The sequence below is a fragment of the Ceratotherium simum genome, chromosome 34, assembly GCF_057802395.1.
Source record: "Ceratotherium simum simum isolate JZ-2026a chromosome 34, ASM5780239v1, whole genome shotgun sequence".
Lineage (NCBI taxonomy): Eukaryota > Metazoa > Chordata > Mammalia > Perissodactyla > Rhinocerotidae > Ceratotherium > Ceratotherium simum.
In genome coordinates this window covers 1459272-1484826 of record NC_141933.1, presented here as the reverse complement: position 1 = coordinate 1484826, position 25555 = coordinate 1459272, and the positions used below count along the sequence as shown (strand labels likewise).

At 62.9% G+C, this 25555-nt stretch overlaps 2 protein-coding genes across 4 annotated transcripts; one reads left to right on the top strand and one right to left on the bottom strand.

The window, feature by feature from the left end:
* The first annotated feature begins 6818 nt into the window (after nucleotides 1–6818).
* Nucleotides 6819–18437, top strand: LOC147912510 (USP6 N-terminal-like protein). Its single transcript, XM_087422946.1, is given in 16 exon segments — nucleotides 6819–6884; nucleotides 7474–7559; nucleotides 8176–8215; nucleotides 8293–8401; nucleotides 8498–8622; nucleotides 9550–9657; nucleotides 13148–13257; nucleotides 13650–13698; nucleotides 14490–14610; nucleotides 15311–15405; nucleotides 15658–15723; nucleotides 16249–16321; nucleotides 16324–16347; nucleotides 16555–16611; nucleotides 16614–16703; nucleotides 16998–18437. Coding segments are annotated over 16 exon segments (1611 nt in total). The 3' UTR covers nucleotides 17390–18437.
* An 81-nt stretch (nucleotides 18438–18518) lies between these two features.
* Nucleotides 18519–23622, bottom strand: HRAS (HRas proto-oncogene, GTPase). Of its 3 annotated transcripts, XM_087422455.1 has the most exons (6): nucleotides 21634–21746; nucleotides 20248–20409; nucleotides 19879–20057; nucleotides 19613–19772; nucleotides 19426–19507; nucleotides 18519–18951 (listed from the first exon to the last, which is right to left on the bottom strand). In XM_087422455.1, the coding sequence occupies exons 2-5, from the start codon at nucleotides 20356–20358 to the stop codon at nucleotides 19445–19447; spliced, it is 513 nt and encodes a 170-aa protein (XP_087278581.1). In that variant the 5' UTR covers nucleotides 20359–20409; nucleotides 21634–21746; the 3' UTR covers nucleotides 18519–18951; nucleotides 19426–19444. The 3 variants fall into 3 exon arrangements, with proteins under 3 accessions (XP_087278581.1, XP_087278580.1, XP_087278579.1); XM_087422454.1 differs by lacking the exons at nucleotides 19426–19507; nucleotides 21634–21746 and adding an exon at nucleotides 23115–23622; XM_087422453.1 differs by lacking the exon at nucleotides 19426–19507.
* Between the last annotated feature and the right edge of the window lie 1933 nt (nucleotides 23623–25555).

Here is a 25555-nt window from a genome sequence, read left to right as displayed (position 1 = left end):
TGGGCCCGGGTCTGGGGAGGCCCCCGCCGTGCAGCCTCCACCTTCATTTCTGGACTGAGGGTCAGATGCCCGACCACGGGGCCCAGGGAGGAGCCCCTCCATCAACCAACAAGGGTCCCAGGGAGAGGCTGGTCCAGTGACGGTTCTCCATTGTCCGGCAGAAGCAAAGTCACAGGACGAGTCATGAGCCATGAGGTGGGGTCAGTGGGAGGGCCAGCTCCGTCTGCCCGTGACGGTCCTGTGTGTGCCCAGTGGGTCACAGGGGCCGCTCCGGGCCCCTCTGCCCAGCTTCGTCTCAGCGTGGTCCCAGGCTGCGGCTTTGTGCCATCTGCTGGGTGCAGGACACTGTGCAGCCAGGTGGGCAGGGCAGAGTCGGGGGGACAGGCGAGCCCCGCTCTGGTCTCGGGGCCACTGTCCCGTGGGCCTCGGTGGCCGGCTTGACTCAGAGGGTCCTGGGGGTTGTCATGGACGCCGCCTCCCCCGCCCCTGATGGGACGGGCTCCCCAGGTCCCCAGCATTGGAGGGGCTAGCAGATCCCGGGGTCCGACTGGCGGCCTGCGTGGGTGAGGTGCCTCGGGCAGGGCAGCCTGTGCCTGAGACCGCAGGTCGTTATTCCCCCAAAGGCCGGCACCAGAATGCCCTGGAGTCAGACGTTTCTAAACTGACTTTTATTTGGGGGCTTCTGCTGTGTGTCCAGGAGCCCTCCAGTGTGTGGAGACCAGAAGAGTCACCACTCTGCCCACGGGAACTTCAGGAAACAGTTGACATCGGTGCAATAAATGGGCGCTGCACGGTGTTAAGTGCTCAAGAGACAACCGGAGCAGGGGACGTGGGGGGCTTGCAGCTTTAGGGGGCAGCCGGGAGGGCCTGGCCAAGACCACAGGTGGGCGGGGATCCCCCTCCTCCCACGGGGGGACAGGGCAGGGGCTTCTCTGCCACCTGAGGGTCTCGTCTGGATGGGGAAGCCGATGGCCGTCCTGAGCAGGGACGTGACATGATGGACACATGGCTGGGGGCTCTCCTGGTCACAGTGGCCGCTGTGGTGGGGCCAGGCTAAAGGTTAAAGGGCATGAGCAGAAGGAGGGACGAGGAGGGCGGCCGAGGGGGATCTGGTGCTGGGGCAGCCCTGGGGGAGGCCTGAGCAGGGCCGCCCCTCGTCCCTGAGGGACCGCATTCCTGGGCCCAGGACAGTGAGGACCTGGGGCCATCACCGCCCCACCAGTCCCTGCGGATCGGGGCTGTGCAGAGGGAGGGCCGTGGGCTGGCAGGACCGGCCGCAGCCACCAGTTCATCCCGCTGCTCCTCTGTTTCATTTCCAGTGGCCGCGTGACTGCAGAGGGGAGATGGCAGAACGGGAGGGCCCACCTGACACCCTGAGGGCAGGAGCCAAAGGCTGACTGGTGCTTTCTCACCCCGCCCCCTCACCGCCTCCTACACCCCTGGGGCCTGGTCAGCGGCCCTGGCCCCGACTGTCCCCCACGCCACCTGGCTCACGCCTGGCTCCTGCACTTCCCATCGTGTGGCCTCGGGCAGGGTTCATCCTCTGAGTCTCAGAGCCCCCCGCCTGTGAGGAGGGTCAGGCAGGAAATGAGTGATGAGGAAGTGTCTTGTTTCCTGCCCTGCCAGGCGAACCTGACACCGCACACACTGCCTGCCTCACTCCTGGCCAGTGGGTGAGGTTCAGGACGGGGCCTGTGCCCTCCAGACCCTCCGTGTGCACCCCCAGCACATCCCGAGAGGGGCACTGTGATGAGATGCTGTGTGCTCACGGGCGGGTCAGCCAGGTCCAGAGGAGGAGCTGGACACACACAGGACATGCACACGCGTACACATTTACACGGACAGCATGCACCTGCTCACACACGTGCACACGTTCACACATGCACATTTGCACCCACACAGCACACACCTGCCACCCAGGCACACATTCACACGTGCACATTCACATGCACACAGCATATACCAGCTCACACACGTGCACACATTCACACACAGCACACACCTGCTCACATACACACACGTGCACACTCACACATGCACACACGTTCACGCACACAGCATGCATGTGCCCACACATGCACACACACATGTGCACACGAGCACACACACTCGAGCAGAACTCACACGCGGGGAACACGCACTGGGGAGCAGCTCAGCCTCTCTGTGAGGCGGGAGGGCACTGGCTCTCATTGCCTCCGTGGGAGCCAGAGCTGGAGGGCGATGCCGTGTGGGTGACATTGGCATCAACAGGCCACCAGCTCTCGGACCTCACCTGGTGCCTGCGTGGTTGTTGTTCCCGTTGCTGTCGCTGTGATAAGGTTCTTGGTGTCGTAGACCTCACCCGCCTCCCTGCAGGAAAGTGTCCGTGAGCCCAGCCAGCCGACCCCTCCCCTGTCCCAGCAGGAGTCGCTGGAGCCCAGCGCATCGCATCCAGTACCGGGAGCAGGTGAAGGACGGCTGTCCCTGCCCTGAACGGGAGGCCCCGGGAAGATGTGCAGCTCCCTAAATCGACACAGATGAGCCCGGGAAAACGTCACTCAGAGGCTTGGGAACTTAGACGAGCTGATTCTCAGTTCACGTGCAGAAGTCACTGAGCAGGAAAATCCGGGAAAACCCGTGGAAGTGTCACAAGAGGGACGAGCCCGACCAGCTGTGACAACACAGAGACAGCTCACTGTGATGCTGCCGAGACGGAGAAAAGCTTTTCCAAGTGGGACACGCGTCCCAAGAGCCACCAGAACAAGTTACAAGTCCAACCCCACGGAAGCCACGTGTCTCCACGGGGACATCCGTAATCAGAGTCGGAGAAAAGCACGAAACAGGGAAATATCTGCTGTTCTGATTTCCTGAGTGGGGGCGTTTCCACAAACCTGTTCTTTAAAAGACCAGAGAGACGCGGGAAGTGGTGTGGACGGTTCACAGGCAGAGGGAGTGAGGTGGCTCCTGATGGCAAAACACGCTGTCGCCTCACTGCCAAGAGATGTGCAGATGACACTGAGAAGCCCTCAGGCTGCACCTGTCACCCCAGCAGAGACCCCAGGTCACACCACGGAGAAGGGGAGCCTCGGGCCGTCTCAGAGAGTTCTGGACAGGCCATGACGGGGACGACCGACACTCTCCATTAAAGATAAAATGCGCACAGAGTGGACCAGACGAGCATCCCACACGTGTGGGGACGGCCTGCATTCAAGTCCCTCCTTTGGGCGTGCTGTGTAATTGCCAATGAGAAACAGCCCCAGTGCCACCACAGAGGGTTCAGAGAGAAATCACGGGGATCCATAAAGGGGCATATTATACACCCAATAGAGAGACGAGGCACCTCTGCAGATAACGGTGAAGATTTCTAAAACATGGTGAAGTGAAAAACCACAGCGTGGTTTCCCTAGGAGGGGAAGGGGTGACATGTGAGCACGGTCCCCTGCAGGGCGGGAGGTCGGGGGCCTGGGTGGTGTGTGAGCACAGTCCCCTGCAGGGCAGGAGTCGGGGGCCTGGGTGATGTGTGAGCACAGTCCCCTGCAGGGCGGGAGGCCAGGGGCCTGGGTGATGTGTGAGCACAGTCCCCTGCAGGGCGGGAGGCCGGGGGCCTGGGTGATGTGTGAGCACAGTCCCCTGCAGGGCGGGAGGCCGGGGGCCTGGGTGATGTGTGAGCACAGTCCCCTGCAGGGCGGGAGGCCGGGGGCCTGGGTGATGTGTGATCGAAGTCCCCTGCAGGGCGGGAGGCCAGGGGCCTGGGTGATGTGCGAGCACAGTCCCCTGCAGGGCAGGAGTCGGGGGCCTGGGTGATGTGTGATCGAAGTCCACTGCAGGGCAGGAGGCCGGGGGCCTGGGGACTGGGGTGAAGAGGGTGGGATTGTGCCAAGCCTCTACTTTGTGCCCTGCATGGTGACAGGACCCTCCACTGGGGCCCCTGACCTTTAGGGGTTACGAGCTAAGTCAGGCCGGGTTCCGCTGACCCGCACGCTGACCCGGGGGCCCCGTTGTCGGGTGGAATGGCAGCGCCCCCAGGTTTTGCCCGCTGCCCGGCACCCTGTCCACTCTTGTCCGTAGCAGGTGGAGGCACTCGTGCCCTCTGGACCGGCTCTGCCGTCGCACACTGCCCACCTCGACCCGAGTGTCGTGTTCCCACAGGAGGTGCAGCTTGCACAGCGACTGTCAGTCAGGTGAGCATGACCTGGTCCCTCCCCCTTCGGGCCATTTCGGGGACAGGGGCCACTGGGTGGGCCGTGCTGGTCACTCTGGGCTGCGGCCGAGGTGACACTGACCCTTAATCCCGATGGTGAGCCAGGCTCCGGCAGGCATCCCATGGCTCCGTGGGGTGAGGGTGCTGCCCGTGGTGCCCGTGTCCACGGAAGGAGGCCGAGGTCAGATGGACACCTCGCCGAGGGCCTGGCCGCTCCCTCGGATGCCCCTCTGTGTGGTGCTGGACTGAGGGCTTCACCGCTCCTGCCTGTGGAGACTCGGAGACACACAGCCAGGTGACGATCGTCCGTCCTGAGGGCCGGGGCAGGGGCACAGGTCCTCCCCCAAAGTAGCCCTGTCCCTGCTTCTCGAGAGGCGGCGCCACCCCGGGCCCCAGTTCTGGACACTCTCCAGAACCTCAGGTCCCAGCAGCCAACGTGCGCTTTCCCTGTGAGGGGAAATGTGGCCCCCTTCCTGGTGCCCGGCTCAGATCTGTGAAACCTGGTTCCTCCCCCGAGACACAGTCTCACAGCACAGAGGCTGCTCGAGGTCACACATGTAGTCCTCTCCCCAAACCCACCCACCCTGGTGGTGATGTCTACACTGATTCACCAGCCAGAACCAGTGAAGATTCTTGGATAGACTCCCTGTGGGAGTTGGGTCTCCTCTGAGGGACCGGGCATTACCTGGTCTGTGGAAGCTCCCAGAGGCTCGAGCCAGGGCCTCTGGTCTCCAGACCCCTGCAGTGGGGACATCCTGGGTTAGTGCAGCCCAGGGAGGAACTCAGAGGGCAGGAGCAAAGGGGTGTCTGTGGGGGAGCGCCCCGAACGTTCTCTTAATCTACGGGCGGTTTCCCAGCTCCCACCATCAGGGTCCCGGGGCTGAGACGTGGGAAGCGGCTCTGAGAGCACATTTTCTTAACGTCCCGAATCCTCAAACTCAGCTGTGAAAGTACACACTTCAGTGGGTTTTAGAGTGTTTACGAGTTGTGCAACCATCACCACTGTTTCCACGACATTTCACCGCCCTGAACAGCAACGTCTGGCCCATCAGCAGATTCCCGCATTCTCCCTCCCCCGGCCCCTGGTGACCACCGACCCACTTTCTGTGTCTGTGGATCTGACTATTCTGGACATTTCAGACACATGGAATCCTGTAATATGGGTCTTTTGCGACCGGCTTCTTTCCCTCAGCTGCATGTCCATCCTGGTAGTAGCACGGATCAGGATTTCACTCCTTTCTCTGGTTGGATAATAGTCCATTGCGTGTATGAACCATATTTTGTTTATCTGTTCCTCTGTCCATGGACACTTAGACTGTTTCCACCTTTTTGCTCCTGTGAGTGGTTCTTCTATGAAGACACATCTGCAAATATTTGCTTGAGACCCTGTTTTCACTTCCCTTGGGCGTATACCTGGGAGTGGAATTGCTGGGCACGTGGTACTTCGATGTTTAACTATGGAACTCGCAAACTCTTCTCCACAATGGCTGCACCTTTTGACATTCCTGCTGGCAGCCCAGGAGGCTCCCGTTCCCCCACATCCTCGCCCACCTCATTCTTTCCCCTTACTGGTAGTGGCCAGTCCAGGGGTGGGAAGTGGTGTCTCGCTGTGGTTTCTGTCTGCATTCCCTGGTGGCTGCTGCTGCTGCTGTTGAGCATCTTCTCAGGTGCTTGCTGGCCGTTTGTACATCACGTTGGAGAAACATCTGAGTCCTGTGTTCACTTTCTTTGTTTTTTTGTTTTTCTTTTTTTTTTGTGAGATCAGCCCTGTGCTAACATCTGCCAATCCTCCTCTTTTTTTTTTTTTTTTTTTGCTGAGGAAGACTGGCCCTGGGCTAACATCTGTGCCTGTCTTCCTCCACTTTATATGGGACGCTGCCACAGCATGGCTTGCCAAGCAGTGCGTTGGTGTGCGCCCAGGATCCGAACCGGCGAACCCCGGGCTGCCACAGCGGAGCGCGCGCACTTAACCACTTGCACCACCGGGCCGGCCCCTGTGCCCACTTTCTAAGGGGGCGATTTGTCTTCTTGTCGTGGAGTTTTGAGTTTTCATATGTTCTGTACACTAAACCCCTCATCAGATCGGTGACTCGCACACACTTTCATTCCTTTTGGGTCGTATTTTCACTTTCTTGATGGTGTCATTGGAAGCACAGAAGTTTTCAATTTTGATAAAGTCCAGTTTAGTGATTTCTTTTGTTGCTCGTGCTTTGGTGTCTAAGAGCAGAACTGGGTTCCCAGTGCGCCGGCAGGAAGCCCCTCCTCAGCCGGCAGCCACACGTGCCTTTGCTTGGTGCAGCTCTGGGCCAGGAGTGTGCACACTGCGCTGCCAGTCAGCAGCTCATCTGAGCCCCGGATCCACCTTCTGGCTCCTCATAAAGCTTCTGAAGAGAACTGTAATCTCATGAGGACAGAAGTCCCAGGGGCTGGGAAGGTAGCCTGTAAGCAGGACTGTTAGAAAGTGTGAGTGGGAACCTATGATCCGCCAAGCCGGATGCCACCCGCCCTGGCTACGGGTCTTCACCACTCTCTCATCAGATGGACTGGGGAGCTGCCAGCAGGGAGCAGGCGGGTGTGTTCTCTGAAGCTTTGGTTGGTAGAGTGTAATATTTGGATTTTTTTGTCTTGCATATTAGACATGCAGGAAGACCTGGAGACCCTGCTGGCCTTGGAAAGAGCAAAAATAATTGCCCAATACGATCAGGTAAGGCCCAGGAGGAGATCCTAGCTCTAGGAGCAGGTGAGGCACAGGCGGGGACCACAGTCAGCAGGAGCAGGTGAGGCTCAGGTGGAATCATAGGCAGGAGCAGGTGAGGCTCAGGTGGGATTATAGGCAGGAACAGGCGAGGCTCAGGTGGGGTCATAGGCAGGAGCAGGTGAGGCTCAGGTGGGGTCATAGGCAGGAGCAGGCGAGGCTCAGGTGGGGTCATAGGCAGGAGCAGGCGAGGCTCAGGTGGGGTCATAGGCAGGAGCAGGGACGTCCCAGGGTGGGTCATAGCCAGGTGTGAGCAGGTACAGCCCAGCGGGAATCACAGGCAGCAGGAGCAGTTATGGCCCAGGTGGGGGTAGAGCTCCAGGAACAGGGGGTCCCGGGGGGATCTCACAGCAGGAGCAGGTGAGGCTGTCAGGCTGCTCCAGTTCGGGCAGGCGGGTCCTTCCCCTCAGGCTGTGCCCGTGGCCACAGGTTCCAGGGCTCCCTCAAGACGCAGGGGAGGGAGGACCACCCTGCTCCCTCCTTGCCCCCAGGTCCCCGGCTCTGGGTCCCTCACCCCCGTGTCCCCTCTGGGTTGCAGGGACGCCAAGCAGGGGCTCCAGCGGCTCCTCAGGAAGACCCTGACCTCGCCCTGTACAAGGTCACAGACTGCCTCGGGTTTATGCGGTGAGTCATCTGGACACCCCTCCTGAGAAGGGGTGTCCATCTCTGGGATGGTTTCTGTTTGTGGAAACACTTCTCTGGAGGCAGGACCCGTCTCCCCAGCTCAGAACCTCGTTCCCTGGTGCCCACCGCAGTCCAAGGTTTGCAGTCGGCTTGAATTGAGACCCGGAAGGTGACTTGGGGAAGTGGTGACGACGAGAGAGGGGTGAAGTCAGGGACAGGAGGGTGGGCGGCCGGGGCAGAGGGAGGCGGTCTGGATGCTGGACAGTCAGACCCTGTGTGGGGCGTGGAGACCTCGGCAGGATGAGCACAGGGTGCACCCCGGGGCGTGGACAGTTCTCAGGCTGGCTCAACCCCAGGACAGTGGCGGGTCACCTCCTGAGGGCTGCTGTCGGGGCACAGCCCACCCCCGTGCCAGCACCGACCCTTCTCAGGAGCCCGTGGAGGACGCCTCCTCCAGCCACAGGCACCTGGCCGCCCTGCCCTCCCTCTGCCCCCTGTCCTTTCTCCCTCCAGAGAATCCTGGGCCCAGACTTGGGGGCTCTGGGCGGCGGGCCTGGTCCCTCCCTGGCCCCGGCCTGGTGCAGGGCCTCAGGGCTCTGCTTCTCTTGCCTTCCAGTGAGAAGGAGCTGCCCAGCCTCACCACCCAGGAGGCGAAGGTAAGAGCCCCTCCTTGCTGCACAGGCGGGAGGCGGCCGTGGGCGTGAGGCCATGGTCCTGCCACCCCCGACCCCAGAGCTGTCCTGAGTCGGGGGAGATTACCAAACCCACACGCAGCTCAGAGGTCACTGCCTGCTGGCCACCAGGACCCCACCTCGAGGCTGGGACCCGGTGGAGGCCAGCGGGTCTGTGGGAGAGGGTCTCGCCTTTTCTGGCCCCTTTGAGTTTGTTCACGTCAGGGCTCCCAATGGGACTGGACACTGCACTCAGGGCCCCTCTAGGAAAGCTGGCAGCTGGGCTCACACCATCACTTCTCATCTTCCAGCAAAAACACCAAGACATCAGGCAAGCCGACAAGTGGCTGAAGATGCTGAGGGACTGGAATCGGTACCAGGACAGCAAAAAGGTCGAGACCTGAGCGCTGGGCAGGTGGCACGCTGTCCTGCCCCCAAAGGATGACAGGCCTGGGTCCCCAGGGCAGCCCGCAGCCACCCGCCCACACCACGAGGGTCACCTCACCTGGAGAGGATCTGAGGCCAGAGCCAGGGCCACCTCAGGCCCAGGGCCCCGTAGGGAGGGATAAGCGGGGACCATTGTCCACAACGTCCCTTGCAGCCTCGTCCACTCCTAGTTGTAGGAGACGGGCGAGTTCTAGCTAGACCTGCCGTCTCCCGAGAAACTGTAACCAAACTCAGTCGGTCCGTCTCTTGGTGAGTGCGGAGGCGAAAAGCACAACCAAGGCGGAAGTAGGTGAAGAAAGGTTTACTGCTCGCACCAGCGATGGGGAACAGCGGGGATAACTCCCATAGCAGTGTCTCCCCGAGCTCAGTGCCGGTGGGGACTTTATACACAAGAGAGCAGAGGATAACAGCTTTATTTGTAACAACTGTGTAACAACTGTGCTCACTGAGGGCGCATGCCCAGCAGGTACACAGGCTCTTGCATGCATCGCCTGCTCTCAACACGGCTGCTTGGGCCCTCCCAGAGGAGGAGAATTTAAGATGTCAATGAGTTGAGGTGACTTTAGGATGCTTGGTGCTGGAACATTCCGCAGGGTCTTGCTGCAAATATGTGAGTTTCTCTGCACGACAGTAACGTCTGCAGAACAGGGACACCGACCTCTGCAGAACAGGACACACCGTTCCTTCTCGTCTGAAAAACGATTGACAGGCGTGTTAGTTGCTGACCAGACCCTCAGTCACCCTTCCTTTGCCCGGTTCCCCGGTCACAAAGCCATGGAGCCCCGGGCCAGAATCTTCCAGATGCCGCACACTCCCTCTCCTCCGCAGTCGCCCTGCGGCCTGTCTCACCAGAGCTTTCTTCTTTCCTGCAGATGCACAGGCGGGTCTTTAAGGGGGGCCCCCCGCAGGTGCGGGGTCAGGTGTGGTCACACCTGTTGGACCTTGAGAAGGTGAAGGCGGAGAACGAAGGGAAACATGAGGTGCGGCCCTTCCACACTCGGCAGAGGCAGCGCCTACAGGCCAGGCCTTTCAGGGCTGGGGGGCCGGGGGTAGGTCGTGCGCCACGGGGACCCCTCGCCAGACCTCAGTGCTGTCCCAGCCCCTCCCAGAATCACGGGCCCTGGACACTCCTGCCCGTCCCCCCTGCTGCCCGGGTCTTCAGCTTGGCCCAGTGCAGACGCTGGACCCAGAGATGGACAGACGCCCCCTGAATCCAACTAAGCCCCCATCTGAGCAGGGGACAGTCACACAGCAGAGGACAGAAACCTGGGAAAAGGGCAAGGAAGCACACCCACAGAAACCACAAAGTGGAAAAGCAACCACACACATGGGAACCACAGACAGGAGTGGAGTGGGTAGAAAGAGGAGACTTAATGGGACGAGCAACGGGTCTTCTCCCGTCCCCCCAGTGAAGACCCTGCACCCAGCTGGTTCCCAGGGCTCAGCCCCGTCTCCACCCGAGGGTCCCCCAGGTCACATGGCCCAGGGAGGGTGCTCTGTGCATTCTTGAAGATAAACGGCAGTGATGTGCCCAGACAGAGCGGGACCAGCCCAGCGAAGCCTGGACACAGGGAAATGCCACCCGAGGGGGTGTGATGGGGTCACGCTTCAACAAGCAGCCAGGAATCGTGTGGTAAAAACGTACACACGTGTCCGTCCATCCACTATGATTGTGGAACCACAGCCAGCATCGTGCTTAATCGTGAAACCCTCAAAGGGCCCCATAAAACCGGACGAGAGAGGCTCTAGTGACCAGCCGCGCAGCGTCCCCGTGGTCCTGCAGACGTGGCTCAGGGCGCTGAGACGGAGAAGGAAGGCATTTAGAGGAGAGGCGGGAGGAGCTGGCCTGTGGAGTGCTGTCCCGGCGGGAGGGTGAGCCAGACCCTCTGCGGCCCCGCTGCAGGGCCCAGTGAGGCCAGCTGCTTCCCAGGAAGGAAGGGGCAGCACTGGACGTCTGCACCCCGCCTGGTCCCCAGTCTGGGCCTCCAGGCTCCCTGCACAGCCACCCACAAACCCCCCCGAGCTTCTGAGCGCCCGAGTCTGTTCTGAACTTGTGACCAGGAACCCAGCCAGATGCACCCAGATTCGGGTGAAAACCTAGAGACACTGCCCAGAGCTGCCGCTGCCACGTATGAAGGACTCAAGGGACTTGGCCAGAGCCCATCGGCCACAAGAGAGTGGACCGGGGAGCGGGGTCTCTCCTTACAGCACACACGGGTATGACTGACATCACACGGGGGGGCCTCACAAATCAGGAAAACCATCGTCTTATTGACCAGTCACCTGGTAAATATTATAAGAAAAGCGTTCTATTCACCATAGCAGCAAAACTTTAGAGCCATTGATACCAAAACTGAAATGACAAATTATGTAACAATTCACGAAAAGCCCCCCAAAACAGGTGTTTTATTTTCTAAAGACTGACATTAAAGAACTATGTCTTCAACTTTAAAATTAGAAAAAAATTAGAAAAAGAATAAGGAAGAGGAAGTTTAAAAATGCAAAATGAAGTAGAAACCCAAAAGACGTAGAGAAGATAAGGAAAACCAAGAACTGGTTATTTGAAAAACGAGTTTTACAGCTAAACTGCTCCCAGGCTTGACGAAAGGGAGAGAGAGGATAAAATGTGGGGCGTTCAGAGGAGCGGGGCCCCGGCCACGGGCAGCACGGGCTCAGAGAGTGACAAGGGAGGCTGTGTGCAGCTCGTGGGCGGACACTGGAAAACGGAGGAGACAGCTGATTTCCAAGCAGAATCGCCCGTGTGGACGAAAAGAGAAGCCCGCGGTGAAGGAGAACCAGAAACGAGACGAGGCGCCGTCCGTGGAGGCGGCTGCTCCTGGCTGTGGTGGATGCGGCTCCCCAGCCCGGGCTCAGATCGGGGGAAGGGAAGCTCCATTTTCGTGAGGCTTCGGCCCCACTTCCAGAACCTCGTAAAGGGCGCCAGAGGAAACCTGCCAGTCCATTTCACAGTCGCTCTGGACGCACACGTCTAGATGTGATCCTAGCAGGTGTGATGAAGTGCGGCATTAGAGGAATGACCCTCACACCCGGACGGTGCCTTCCGGAACCAGACTGAGGGGACCAAATAGCACGTGGACACATGAAAAGGGAAACGTCATCTCGTGACATCAGCGCATTCAGAAAGCTGGTGAACACAGTTCATGAGCCATTTCTAAATCGTAAAAAATCATAAGTAATAGGAGAAATAAACTATTTCTAAATCTATTGAACAAAAACCAACGGTGAGTATTATGGGGGCCATGAAATGCTGAAGCCGTTTCCATCAACCTCAGAAGAACAGACAGAGACGGCTGCTGTCACCACTGTACTCAGAATTGTTCTGGCAGTTTTAACTCTTAGAATCAGACAAGAAAATAGAAGTAACCGTCACTCAGGTAAAAAGAAGACACAAAATTATCTTCACTTGCAGGTGAAATGATCATAGACTTAGAAAAGTCAAGACGTTCTGCAAACACCTGCGAGTCAGGACGAGTAAACTGACAAGAAGGGTGGCTGGGTCCAGAGAACACACAGAGGTCGAGTGTTCCTCCATGTGAGCCAGAGCTTTAAAGTGGGGACGTGTGAAAGGAGGAGGATTGGCGGTAGATGTTGGCTCAGAGCCAGTCTTCCTTAGCAAGGAGAGGAGGATTAGCATGAATGTTAGCTCAGGGCTGATCTTCCTCACACAAAAAATATAATAATAAAGTAGGGACGTGCGCATCAGTGCCGCTGTGTGGAACCCCAAGGAAACTTCTCTGCCTCCATAACCAGGGGCCAAAGTGGGGTGTCAGGGCCGTGGGGCCCAGCTCCCCCCAGGTGGTTTAGCATCAGGGTGATGGGAGCCCGTGCCGCAGATGGGCCTGGAGCCCCCGCAGCCCTCCCATCCTCAGGGCCCTGGGTGGGGACGGCGGGTGGGCTGCTGCCAGATTCCCGTGCGGTGAACAGAATGAGCGGGTGGGTGAAGATGGAGGGCGCAGAGAGAGCGGCCTCGCCTTGTGTCTGGTTCTAGGACTTAGGCAAGCGTCGGGGAGCAGAGGCCGAGCTGCCCTCCTGCCTCCCCCAGGGCCCTGAGAGGTGCCAGGGCCCCAGGAGCAGGTTCCAGGGAGCAGCCTCGGGGGCAAGCTCAGAGCCCGGGCAGGCGCTGTTGCCCTGGACAGGCCCCATGCAGGGTGGGGAGCAGTAGTCAGGTGGCCTGGACCTGCCTATTTAACTGGTGGGGGTCTGGGCCTTGGAGGAGCCCACGGGTTGACCATCGGCAGTCCCCTCCCCAGGGCTGATGGGCAGGACGTGGGCCCCGCGGGCATGGTGGGCAGTTAGGACCCTCCCTGGCTTCAGACACAAGCAGCAGAATGAGGTTCCCGCAGGAAACTCACGTTCCAGCCAGAGCGCTCACTCTGTCCAGGATGACGTTGGTGGCAGGTCCTGTTCTGTGTTTCTGATGCTGGCTCCTCCTCCCAGTTCCGCCCACAGAGGCTGAAGGAGCAGGCCAGGCTCTTCTCTCAGGACCTCAAACAGATTGACCTGGATGTGAACCGCACCTTCAGAAGCCACATCATGTTCCAGGATCACTATGGCATCAAGTGAGGCCACTGGGCAAGTGGGGTCCCTGCGGGTCTCGGGGGACACGAGGGTCCCAGGGGAGATGCGGGGGTCCCAGGGGTACACAGGGCTCATGTATGACAGCGGAGGTGACAACAGCAAACAGAATAATGTTGCATGGTGAAAGACTGAACTTTGATGTATGCAAACTAAAACACGAGGGTGAAGATGAAAACTCATCAAACCGTACGACTGAGATATCTGCATTTCCTCGTATGTAGACTGTACCCCAAAATATTGTTAAACCCTGAGGTGCCCTGAAGAGGTCACGGCTTCTTGGCTGACTTCTTAACCACAACTGTTCTGTCGTCAGCGTTTGTCAGACAAAACGAGACCCACAGCATCAGCACAGCTCCCTGTCGTCCTTTCCTAGGCAGCAGGCCCTGTTCCACGTCCTCGCGGCCTATTCCGTGTACAACCCCGTGAGTATCCTGCCCCAGGCCTGGGGTCCCTCGCCGTCTTTGCCTTTAAATCGCGTACCCGTGACCAGACAGGACGCAGGGGTCAGGCCCCAGCTCACAGGGTCACAGAGATGCAGCGAGGGGGCGGCTCATCTAAACTGAGTCGGAGAAGGCTGGACGCAGACTCCACTGTTCAGAACCGGAAAGGGGAGCTCACCCCTGGGGCTGCCCCAGCCCAGGAGCTTGGCGAGGATGCCAGCCGCTCGTCTCAGCGGGCATGTGTTACCAGTCAGCGTGGGGCCTCGTGAGCGTCACTATTGTCATCAGACTGCAGTTGGATCCTGAAGACGCCATGTTATTCATCAGAAACTCAGCAGGGATGAAGGTTCCCCCAAGGAACACCAGCTGAGCAACCCCACGGGCTGCCCACAGCGGGGTCTGGCCCAGCCGTCCTCCTGCGCCCAGTCAGGCTCCTGGCCTGTGTCTTGGCAGGGTCTCCAGACCTCGGGAGTCCCTGTCACCCTGGCACGTCTCAGAGGCGCCTCTCCCTCATCTGAGAAAGGGGACCCCAGGAGCACACCCCAGAGCTCAGGCACCGGGCTGCTGTGGTGCTGGTGCTTGAGCTGGTCAGCGGCTCTCCCCGTGGCCTAGAATCTCAGTGGTCCCTGCCGTCCTCACCTCCACCCTCTGGGCCCAGAGAGCCTGGGCCGGGCAGGGGTCTGTCTGGAGCTCGTGGAGCTGAGACGCGAGTGCAGGGGAGGGCACAGAGGCGGGCTCCGGGTCGTCCTTCCACGCGTGTCTGGCCCTTGTAGGAGGTGGGCTACTGCCAGGGCATGAGCCAGGTCGCGGCCATCCTGCTCATGTTCCTGAGTGAGGAGGACACTTTCTGGGCGCTGGCCCAACTGATGACTGGCGAGAGGCATGCCATGCACGGTAGATGGCCGCTGCAGGCCGCTGGACGTGACTTGGAGCCCAGGAGAGCCTCCCTGCAGAGCTCTCCCAGCGGTGGGGCTTCCCGGGGACCCCACCCAGTCCATCTCCCCATCAGAGAAGGGCCCCGCCTCCCCAGGCTGCCCTCAGGGTCCTGTAGCCACTGCCTGGGCCTGTCCTCATCCAGAGGATTCTTACATCTCTGCTGGTCCTGCCTCACATCCTGCCGCCTGCCCGGCCACCCTCCAGGCCCATGGCCAGACGAAGCCCAGATGGCAGCATCGCCCCTCCTGCGTGCCCCCAGCCTCACTCCGAGCCCAGGAGGTGGCCGCGCACACTCCCGTCACCCACCCCGTGGCTGCATGCCCTGCTCCTCAGTGCTGGGACCCCCATGCTCCCGCTGTGGCCACTGTGGGGAGCGGGGATGGGGGTGGTACCAGGCTGTCTGCCTGACCCTCAGCACAGGGCACCAGCAGAGCTGAGCCTCTGTGAGGCGGTCCTCTGCCCCTGGCCACCCCGGGCCCTAAAGGCAGTCCTGCTCTCTGGGAAGAGGGTGTCCAGCAAGAGCGTGGAAGGCCGTGGACGCAGGGCAGGGTCACTGGCGGGGAGGAGGCCTTCGGTCCAGCGGGGGGCACCTGCCAGTGCCCCACCCCCACCCCGCTGGGAGCAGGTTCTGATTGGCTGGGGCCCGGGGGCTTCTCAGGTTTCTTCATTCCGGGGTTCCCAAAACTGGTACGGTTCCAGGCCCATCATGACCATGTTCTCAGCAAAGCTCTCCCAAAATGGAAGCAGCACATGGTGAGTAGGAGCGTCCCGGCCTCATCCCCAGGCGCTGTCCCAGGGGTGGGGACAGGGGAGGTGGGCCCGGCCCTCCTGCTGCTGAGAGTTTGGTTTCATTTTCCTGATCCTGTGGGGCCAGGAGCCAGCAGGGCTGAGCTGGGCTTCGGGAAGTGTGTCTACTCAGCCCCTGGGAGCGGCTGCAGAGGGCCCTGTAATAGGGGGGTTTGCGCCCGGGCGGCAGGCCCTGAGCACGCTCTGGCCTTCCGTGAGGACGAGGAGCAGATGTCCACCGGCATTTGCACCGCCAGGTGGTTCCTGCAGTGCTTCCCTGACCGGGTGAGGCTGCCAGGGAGACCCCGGCCCAAGATACTCTCTGCCCCCGGTGTCTGGGGAGTGCCGAGCTCAGCCACACCCCAGACAAGCCAGGCCCTGCTAGAAGGGCTGATGGGGCCAGGACCGCTCCTGGGGAAGCCCAGAGCCCCCCTCCAGGAGGATGGACCCCCAGGCCCCGGGGACGGGCTGTTTCCACCTCGGCTCCTGGAGGGAAGGCCGGGTCAGCCTGGGGTGTGGACGAGCCCTTGGCCCACTGCAGCCAGCATCTTGCTCCTTCGGGTTCTTCCTGCCAGGTGGGGGGCAGTCCCTGTTGCCCCCAGGTCAGCAGTCGTGTGGGCCAGCCCCTTAGGTCCCTGAGTGTCCTGGCGGAGAGCACCTTCGTCCAGTAGCCGTGACCCCACTGGGATGAGTCCACCCAGATGAGGAGCTCCGGGACTTGTCAACTGCAGGCACCAGGGGCAGATGGGGGGTTCTCACCCCGTGCTGGGCCCTGCTCAGCTGCCCCTCCCCTGCCTGCTGTCCCCACAGACCCCCTTCTCACTCACCCTGAGGCTCTGGGACACCTGCATCCTGGAGGGTGAGCGCGTGCTCACTGCCACAGCCTCACCATCTTCAAGGTGCAGAGAAGTGAGCAAGTCCGTGGGAGCCCGAGTGTGGCCGGGGTGCGTGGCCCACTGCTCCAGCCCCACCTGGGCAGGGCACCCTCTGGAGAAGCGGCAGCAAGGGGGTGGGCACTGCCCGGGGCCCTCCTGGGCACAGCAGAACCCGGCAGCCGTCCACAAAAGGGAGCCCGGGTGATGGGGGCCCCCGGCCCGACGCGCACCCCTCTCATAGAACGCCTCCTGCAGCTGCCCCTGGAAGGCCTGCAGGAGTTCCTGCAGGACAGGCTGTCCCAGCCTGGGGCCTGGAGGACGACGCCGTGCTCAGGCACCTGCAGGCCTCGATGCTGGAGCTTCGGAAGATGAAGTGGGACCTGCCCCCCCTCAGGAGGCCTCAAGGGCACAGTCCTCTCCCGATTCACCCTCTTGGGGCAGTGCATAGTGGGGAGCCCCCAGGGCCTTCCCCTCTTCCATCCCCTCTTCTGCTCTAAGAAGCTTCGGCAAACCAGGCCAGGGCTGGGTGTCAGGGCTGACCCTGTGGACACGGGATCAGCAGCCTGGAGGGTTGTGCTCCATGTCAGGCCAGGGCGGCCACGCATGAGCCACGAGGACACCACGAGCCCCACCTTGTGCGGGCCCAAGGGCCTGGTGGAGAAGTTAACCCAGTCTGCTTACTTTCAGCACAACCGGAGGAGTTCCCCACGGTGCCCCTGGGCCCGGAGCCAGTGTCCCCAGAGCCCAGGCCCCTCCTCACCTCGCCAGGGTGTGAGCAGATCCCCACAGGGGACGGGCAGGCCCTCCCCCTCCTACCCGCCCAGCGTGAGCAGCTAGGACCCTCGCCTGCCCAGGCTGTCCCCAAGGCCGAGGAGCAGCAGCGTGAGGGGGCCTCCACAGGGCCCATGGCTGCACAGGCCTCTCTGGGGGCCTCGAAGGCTCCGGGTCTGGCCTGCCTGCCCCCAGCCCAAGACAGCTCTCGGGACGGGCTGCAGCCGCGGAGGTTCTGTTCCCTCCCAAACCTGCCAGGGAGTCAGGAAGCCCCGGGGCAGGTGGCCCCCAGACGTGAGCTCTGAACTGGAACACTGGGTCTCTCTCGCTGCATCACCTGCCTGGGCTACCCCCAGGGCCACCAGACAGGCCCAGCCCTGCCACGCCCCTGGAGCCCCAGCGACAGGTCCCGTCCAGATGGAGGAAGACCAAGCTGTTGTGCCCCGGACACCCCTCCTGCCCTGTGGCGCCTGCAGCCCACACCCCTCTCAGGATAGCGACCAGCACGACGGAGATAAAGCCCTGGCAGGGCCCGGCGAGCTGCCCCGAGGCCCCAGCCGTCCCCGATACCCTCTGACCTCAGGGTCCATGGGGAAGCTGGAGGCTTGGGGTCCTCCGGAGGGGAGGGTGATGGAGAGGGCAGTGGCCCCGAAGCCCCAGCCAGCAGCAGCGTACCGTCTGTTCACGCTGGCCTTCCTGGAGGACGGTGCCCCCCTCACACAGCACCAGTCCCTGACGCAGAGGGGCCTGGCCTGACCTGAACCCGGGCCCTGGGAGGGCAGGGGCGCCATGAGCGCTCCCCCAGCCGGGATGAAGACAGAGGGCACCGAGCCGCCTGTGTCCCTGCTCGGTGCTGGATTCTGGCCCAGGGCAGAGCCAGCCCTCTCTGAGAGGTTTGTGGCCACCTGGGGCCTGGGCGTGCCCTACAAGGCCACGTCAGTGACCTGAGGCAGCTCCAGGAGCAACAAGCCCCCCAGCGAGGGGTTGCAGGGGCAGGCGGGCCGGCGCCACCCTCACACCCTCCAGGTGGCAGGGACGGCCAGACGCCGGGGCCCTGAGCGGACACCTGGCAGCAATGGGGCAGAGCCCAGAAGCCGAGCTGATGGCGCTGGGCCCTGCTCCAAGAACCCAAGAGCTGCTGCTCCAGATCAGGCTGGAGAACACTGTCGGAGGCAGGTCCCTCACTCTTAAAGGCCAATAAAGTGCTTTCATTGCCAAAATGCAAGACCGGCCTGTCCTTGTAGCGCCCAGAACTCTCTGCAGGATGGACCAGACGCCCCATGACGCAGAGCGTGGTGCGACCCAGGCCCCCTGACCAGCCTCTGCCAGCTGTTCTCACAGAGGGGCTGCCGGCCAGCTGGAGCTGAGGTTCCCGCCGTGCCTGGTGCGAGGCCACATGCACCACAGCCTCCCAGCCTCGGCCAGACGCCAGGCTCAAGACCATCAAATAATTTACTGCAACTCGACCTGTGCCCGCTGGGCCAGGACAGGGCTGGAGGAGAGGACAGCGGGGGGGCCGGTGGGGTCAGTTCGCGACAGTCTGTGCAAAGTGTCCTGGGAGGTCTGCGGTCACTCTGTCCACCGACCCTGGGCTGGCCGCACTCTAGTGGCACTTCCTTCCTTCCTTCCCCCTCCTTCCTCCATCTGCACCTCCTCCCCACATCCGGCACCTCCGGGCCCTGCGTCTGTGCCGGGCGGGGCACAAACGACCAGCAGGGACGTCAGAGTGGACGCAGCAGTGTCACCGTCAGGAGAGCAGGCACTTGCAGCTCATGCAGCCCGGGCCGCCCTCGTCCGGAGGGCTCAGCTTGCGCACCTTGTGCTGCCGGATCTCGCGCACCAGTGTGTAGAAGGCGTCCTCCACGCCCTGGGGAGAAACAGCAGCTCAGAGGGGGACTCAGCCTGAAGGCCCAGCCAGGAGGAGACCGACGGTCCCCTGCCGCAGGCTCAAGCAGAATCCCAGCCCCTTCCCCACCCCCACACCCCCACACAGGGAGGCAGGCCCTGCTCATCCTGTAGGCCCAGGGCCACCCCATCAGGTGGCTTCTCCTCAGCAGCTCCCCCCCAGGACAGGGTGGCCCCCGGGTCTGGCTCCGAGCTTGACCACCCTGTGCTCACCTCCTGTCTGAACTACTGCCCTTGTCCCCAACAGCCCACAGGGGTCAGGGCCGACAAGGGCCCACAGGGTGCTCTGGGGACAGAGGGGATGGGGCCCCAGGGTCACCGCTCCGGCCTGGCTCAGGACAGCTCTCTCCAGGGACCTCCCCCTCCCCCTGGAGCTGTGTCAGCCCACACCCCGGCCCTGGCCTCCCTCGCTGCCCTGCCGTCGGGGGAGACTTACAGCGCGAGGGGCTGGTGGGTCACGGGGGTCCCGGAGGGTCCCAGGGGGTCCCGGAGCTGGAGCCAGAGCCAGAGCGGCTGCCCTGTGTCAAGGGAGAGGGGGCAGTGAGCGCTGCCCCCTGGCCAGGGCGGGGTGTGGCGGGGAGGGGCGGGTCCCTGGCTAGCTGTGGGGTGGAGAACCAGCTCACCTGGCGCGTCTTGGCCGATGTCTCAATATACGGGATGCCATAGCTGCGGGCGAGGTCCTGCGCCTGCCGAGACTCCACAGTGCGCGCAGCCAGATCACACTTGTTCCCTACCAGCACCATGGGCACGTCATCCGAGTCCTTCACCCGCTTGATCTGCTCCCTGCAAGGAGGAAGGTGTGAGCCAGCTGGCAGGCTGCAGGTATGGCTGCATCCAGGGCACGCAGACAGAGAACAGGGAGGCCCCTGAGGGCCGGCGGGCAGCTCACCTGTACTGGTGGATGTCCTCGAAGGACTTGGTGTTGTTGATGGCGAACACACAGAGGAAGCCCTCCCCAGTGCGCATGTACTGGTCCCGCATGGCGCTGTACTCCTCCTGGCCTGCTGTGTCCAGGATGTCCAGCAGGCACGTCTCCCCATCAATGACCACCTGCTTCCGGTACGAGTCCTGCGGGAGGACACTGCTCAGGGACCCCTATGCCTCCTCAGATGGGGCGCTCACACCACCAGCCCCACCCTTGCACCTCTCGTGCCCCTCCCCCTGGGTTACTATGGAGATAGGACCCCCTCCTATGTAGCAGCTGGAAGACAAGCCCACATCAAGATTCGGGGCTCGGGACAGGGCCGTCCCGGCTCACCTCAATGGTGGGGTCGTACTCGTCCACGAAGTGGTTCTGGATGAGCTGGATGGTCAGTGCACTCTTTCCCACGCCTCCAGCACCCACCACCACGAGCTTATATTCTGTCATCGCTCCTCAAGAGGCTGCAGCAGGAGGCACTGCAGTGATCTCCTGTCCGCCCTGCCGAGGAGTCCACATCAGCCATGCCCAGGGCCCACGGGGCAGGCCCACTGAGCTCCCTGGGCTGCCCGGCCCAGGCCTGGCCTGACCTGTGCGCCTGGACGTCTAGGTAACAGGGATGGCAGCCAGAATGGGGGCCCAGCCACTCAGCTGTGGCACCTCCAGCCCAGGGATGGGAGAGGGGCCCTGCCTCCAGCTGCACTTCATGACCGTGTGGGAGAGGCAGGGAGCTGACCCCCAAAAGCAGGGTGACAGCCGAGAGCATCTCCCAACCACGCACCCAAATTAGAAGCTGCTGGGTAGGCAGAAAGCCTGAGTGGAGGCGCCCGCGGTTGAGGTTACCGGTCCCCCTCCCTACAAGAACAGGTCTTGTCACCGTGGAGCGCACAGCAGCGTGCCCAGGCAGGCCAGTGCCAGCCGACACCCGGCTCCAGGCCCCACTGGGCATGCTGGTGCATTCGACAAGTATTCACCGGGCACCTACTGCATGCCAGGTGCTGTTCCAGGCACGAGGTGACAGGCAGACAGAAGGAACCCCTGCCCTCCTGGGCTCAACCTCCAGCCCAAGGAGGAGGAGACCCACACGTTAAAATGAAGGAGACCCCAGGGCATTCTATGGCCATAAAAACTTTGGAGAAAATAAGGTAGCTAAAGAGGCCAGGTGGGGGCCAGCGTTCCCATAAGCAGAAGCTAACCAACAGGAAAGACCCACAGCAGGTGTGGGAGCCGGCGGACAGGTGAGGAAGAAGAAAGGCCTGGGACCCAGGCCCCCAGCTGGGGTGTCCTCAGTTTGTGATGTTTAACGAGAGGGTGCCCTTGAGGGGACAGTGGGCAGTGACTTCCTAAACCCAGACTCGCCTAGTGTGCGTGATGGCCGCCGGGTAAAGAGGTGTTCCGAAGGGTCCTGGGGCCTCTGGCGGGCGGGAGACCCGGCCTAGCGCCATGGCCCTAGGCCGGCCTCAGCTCAGGGCCCCCACACATCCCGAGGGCCCCATGGAGGACAGGGCCGGGGACACAGCGCCCAGGAGCTGGTCTGGGCCAGGCAGGGGGAACCCGCCGCCGGCACGCCCAGCACCCCCGCCGCCGCGGCCGCGGCCACGGCCCACCTGCGCCCCCGCGCGCCCGGTCAGGACAGCGGGCTCCCCACCCCGCCCGGCCCCGCCTGGCCCCCCGCCCCAACTCCAGCGCCCAGTGCCGCAGCCCCGCAGCCCCCGCCGCACTCACCGCTCACGGGCGCGACTGCCCCCGGAGCCGGGGCTCGCCGCTCGCCCGGCGCATGGGGTCACGCCGCGGCGGGTGCGGCGCGGGCTGCGGGCGGCGGTCGCGGGCGGAGGACTCTCGGTCGGGCCCGCGCACGCCCCGCCCCGCGCCCGTCCGTCAGCCCGGCGCAGCCTGCCATTGGCCGCGCGCGGCGGTCCCCGCCCAAAATTCGCCCCGCCCTGCCGCGCTCTGCTCCGGTTGGCCGAGCGGCCCGCCCATCAAGGGCCGCGGCCGGGCGGGGCTTCCGGGAGCGGCGCTGAGGGCGGTGCCCGGCCGGGTGGTCCTCGTGGGCCGCGGCCTTGGGGGATAGCTCGGTCGGCGCCGGAGGCGAGCGAGGGGCTTGGGGTTGCAAGCCGGGGGTGACCGCTTCTCCGGGGATGGCCTGGACTTTCCTAGGAGCAGGCCGGACTCGCGGGGAGATAGAGACCCCACGCAGAAGCGGGTCCGCGGCCGGGTGTGGACTTGGGCGGGGTCGCCGGGGTCAGCCTCGAGCCCCTGCGCTGCTCGGGGAGCCCCGCGCCGGGCTCCTCGGCACCTCGCTGACGCGCAGGCGCTCCCGCGCCCCCCGAGGCCTTCCCCGCGCCGCGCCCTGCCGCCCACCCACGGGGGCCCGGAGCGGGAGGGACAGGCTGGGTGGACCCCACAGGGCTAGCACCGCGCACGCCCCCGGGCTTGAGGTGGAGGAAGGCAGGGGGCCTCAGGGACGAGGGTCTGGTGCCAGGAGCAGGCCCGAACCGCGCTGGAATTCTGGGACCCCCAGTGGCTGGGAACCTGGCTGCCCTGCATCCCCTTCCCCGCAGGTGGCTCCGAGACGGACGCCATCTCCCCCAGGACGCCTGGCAGGCTCGGGGGGGTCCTTCGTTGCGGCCCAGCCGTGCGCTCAGGGCCCGGCGGTGCGGGGGCGCCGCGTCTGGGTGGGTGCGTCTGAGCCCGTGGATCAGCGAGTCTGACTCCATCTTTTTACCCCGTGCCCGCGTCTTGCTTCTCACATACCCAGCGCGCAGCCCCCCCCAGGCTCCGAGGAGAGCCTTTCTCCAGCACTCCCTCACCACAAGCCTCCCCCGACTTGGGCAGGCCCAGCAGACTACCGGCCCACCCAGCTCCCCCCCAAACCCGGAGGTTCCAACCCTGCAGAAGCTCACCGTGTGCCCCAGTTAACAAACGGTACCCAGCAAAGCCAATCCAAAAGTTGCCATGGGGGGGTGACCTGAAGTCTCCCCCCACCCCAAGCACAAACACGCACGTCCTGTCTCCTTTCAAGACTCTCGAAAAGATATGTTCTTGACATTTTAAAAAATTCCAAAGTAACGCATAAACACACCCTCCTTGTTTACAAGAAAGAATGGTGCATTACACAGAAGGCTGAACCTCCCTGTCCTCGGCCAGCACCCCCTCCCATCACCATCCTCTCCCCCGCCGGCTCGGTGCTGTCCCCCGGAGCTCACCCCACTGCTGACCGTGACCTTGGCGGGCCCCTTGTGGGGCCGCCCTCGCTCCCACGACGGCGCCGACCCCACGGGCCGTGGCTGTGTCCTGTTGGCCGTCCCGCGCCCTGCACCGCGGCTACAACAGAGCCCGGCTCGCGCGTAGACACGCGCGTAGACACGAAGTAAAGGCGGATAAATGAAAACGGGTGATGGCGTCCCTTGCGGGTGCGGACACTCAGCACTCCTCTCCAGGTGTCCAGCTTCGCACTTCCCTCGTCCGCAGAGGATCCTCTCCTACGGCGCTTCCTCTTGTCGTGGCATCGGCCACACTTGCAGGCGGAGGTAAATCGCGCAGGGCCTGGGCCTCCGGGAAGACACTCACACGGGCGCAGGAGGGCGAGGGCCTCCGGGAAGACCCTCACACGGGCGCCTCCCACCTGCGAAAGGCGGGCGCGCGTCTCCACCCCAGACCACTTTTGCAGGGGGCTGACACCTGGCCTGTCTGCGCCCCCCGGCTTGATGGCGTCTCACCTCCGCCCCAGCTTCCCTCCCAGCTGGCCGGGCGCCCACGCGCGTGCGGGGCCGCACCCGCCGGAGTCCCCAACCCTGCGGCGGCTGCCCCGCCCCGCCGGCCTGCCCTAGCAACCGTTGCTAAGAGGCGTGGCTCGGCCCCACGGAGCCTGCGAGATTCCCGCGGTGTATGAATATTTGATTATTCAAATAAAGCCCCGCCCCCGTTGTCATGGCGCCAGGCCCCGCAACCCCGCGGCCGGAAGAACACCCGGAGTCGGAGAGCGCCCGCCAGCGGCGGAGGGCGCCCAGGGCCGGGCACCGGGGCCGACCCCTCAGGTGAGAGCCCAGGGCATCTTGGGGCTCGGGCTGCAGGACTCGCTATCTCCCCCGTGCCGGAGGAGAAACTGAGGCCGAGGGGCGGGAGCGGGGATGAAGCAGCAAAGCCAGTGGGGACTCAGTGAGGCCCCCAGATGTCAAATCTAGTCCCCCGGGGACTCTGCCCATGCTCCCCGGCCGGGCTCTTCGGGGCTCCCAGTTACCGGGACAGGAAGGGCCCCAAGCCCTGCCTCTGGGGGAGAGAGGGGCAGGGTTCCAGACTCTGCTCTGGGGGTTCCTTGGTGAGGACCTAGGAGAGGAGCAGGCCCTCCCCACCGTGGTGAAGGGATGGAGGGGTGGAGGGGACCCAGAGAGTCCCTGAGCGGTGCCAGAGGCTGTGGAGACAGAGAGGCCCCCAGGTTTCCATGCTGGGGGGCTTGGGGGACTCATGGAGGGGCAGGGCAGGGTGGGAGCAGAGCCATGAACAGAGTGGACAGGTTCCGCCCAGTGCATGAACGTGAAGGGACGGTGTCTAGATGGGAGCCACAGCCTCCAACCCAGGCCCTGTTCCTGGGACACCAAGACCTTCGGGCTTGAGTGGGCCGGTACATGGGTGAACCTCTGGTCAGCTGCTCTCGGGGGGCACAGAGGGAAGAGGGCAGCAGACTCGGCCCTTATACTGCCCAGGGGTGTCCCAGGGCCGCACCCTGGCTGGCCCACACCCTCCCCATAGCCCGAGGCTGCCAGCGTGGGGTGGGCAGCATCTTCCCAGGGGGCAGGGCGGTGGGATCCTCCTGCGAGGCTTGGGGCCCTTCACCAACTGGAGAAAGGCAGGCAGCAGAGGGAACTTTTGGAAAGAAATCCTGCTGGAAACTCTAAGAGGCTCTACACTGGGAGCCACCTCACGGCCTTCACCCCATTGGATCTTCAGTGTATGGGTCACTCTCCGGACAAGGCCACTGAGGCACACGGAGCCTGGGCAGCTTGTCCCAGGGCCCAGCACCCTCTCCCACCGCCTCTGTCAAAACCCAGCTGACCACTCCCCTGGCCGTGGGAGTTGGGGTCTCTAGACATGATGGAGAGGATGAACCTTGAATGTCCACAGGGGGCTGAGAGATGAAAGTGGTGGCCAGAAGGTGCACCTGCCGCCTTCACGGATTCCTCCAGAGTATTTCAGAGCCTTTCATCTGCCCACCGTGGACACGGCAAGGGAGCATCCTGTCCGCAAGCCCACATTGTCCCAGGGCGAGGCACTCACTCAACTGAATGAGTCGTAAAACACGAGGGTTGTAGAAGGGGTCAATCTTAGCAGGAAAGAAAATCCAGGAAGGGCGGGAGAGAGTGCAGGAGTGGGGTCAGTAAGGCCTCCACCCAGGATGGAGGGAGGTGGCCAGGACGTGCCGGGCAGACTTCTGGCTCTACCCCCAGCGATGATTCCAGGATCAGGGGCCAGGCACAGGCGTCTGCATCTTTAAGGAGCTACGCCAGGTGAGCCTGGTGCAGGTGGTCCGGGGACACACTGGACAACCTTCCCTGGGGCCTAGGGTCAGGGGACTCAGGAGGGATAGAGTGCCAAGGAGGCCGGCCTGTGGGAGACAGTCCAGAGCAGCAGACCCGGGATCACTTTTGGA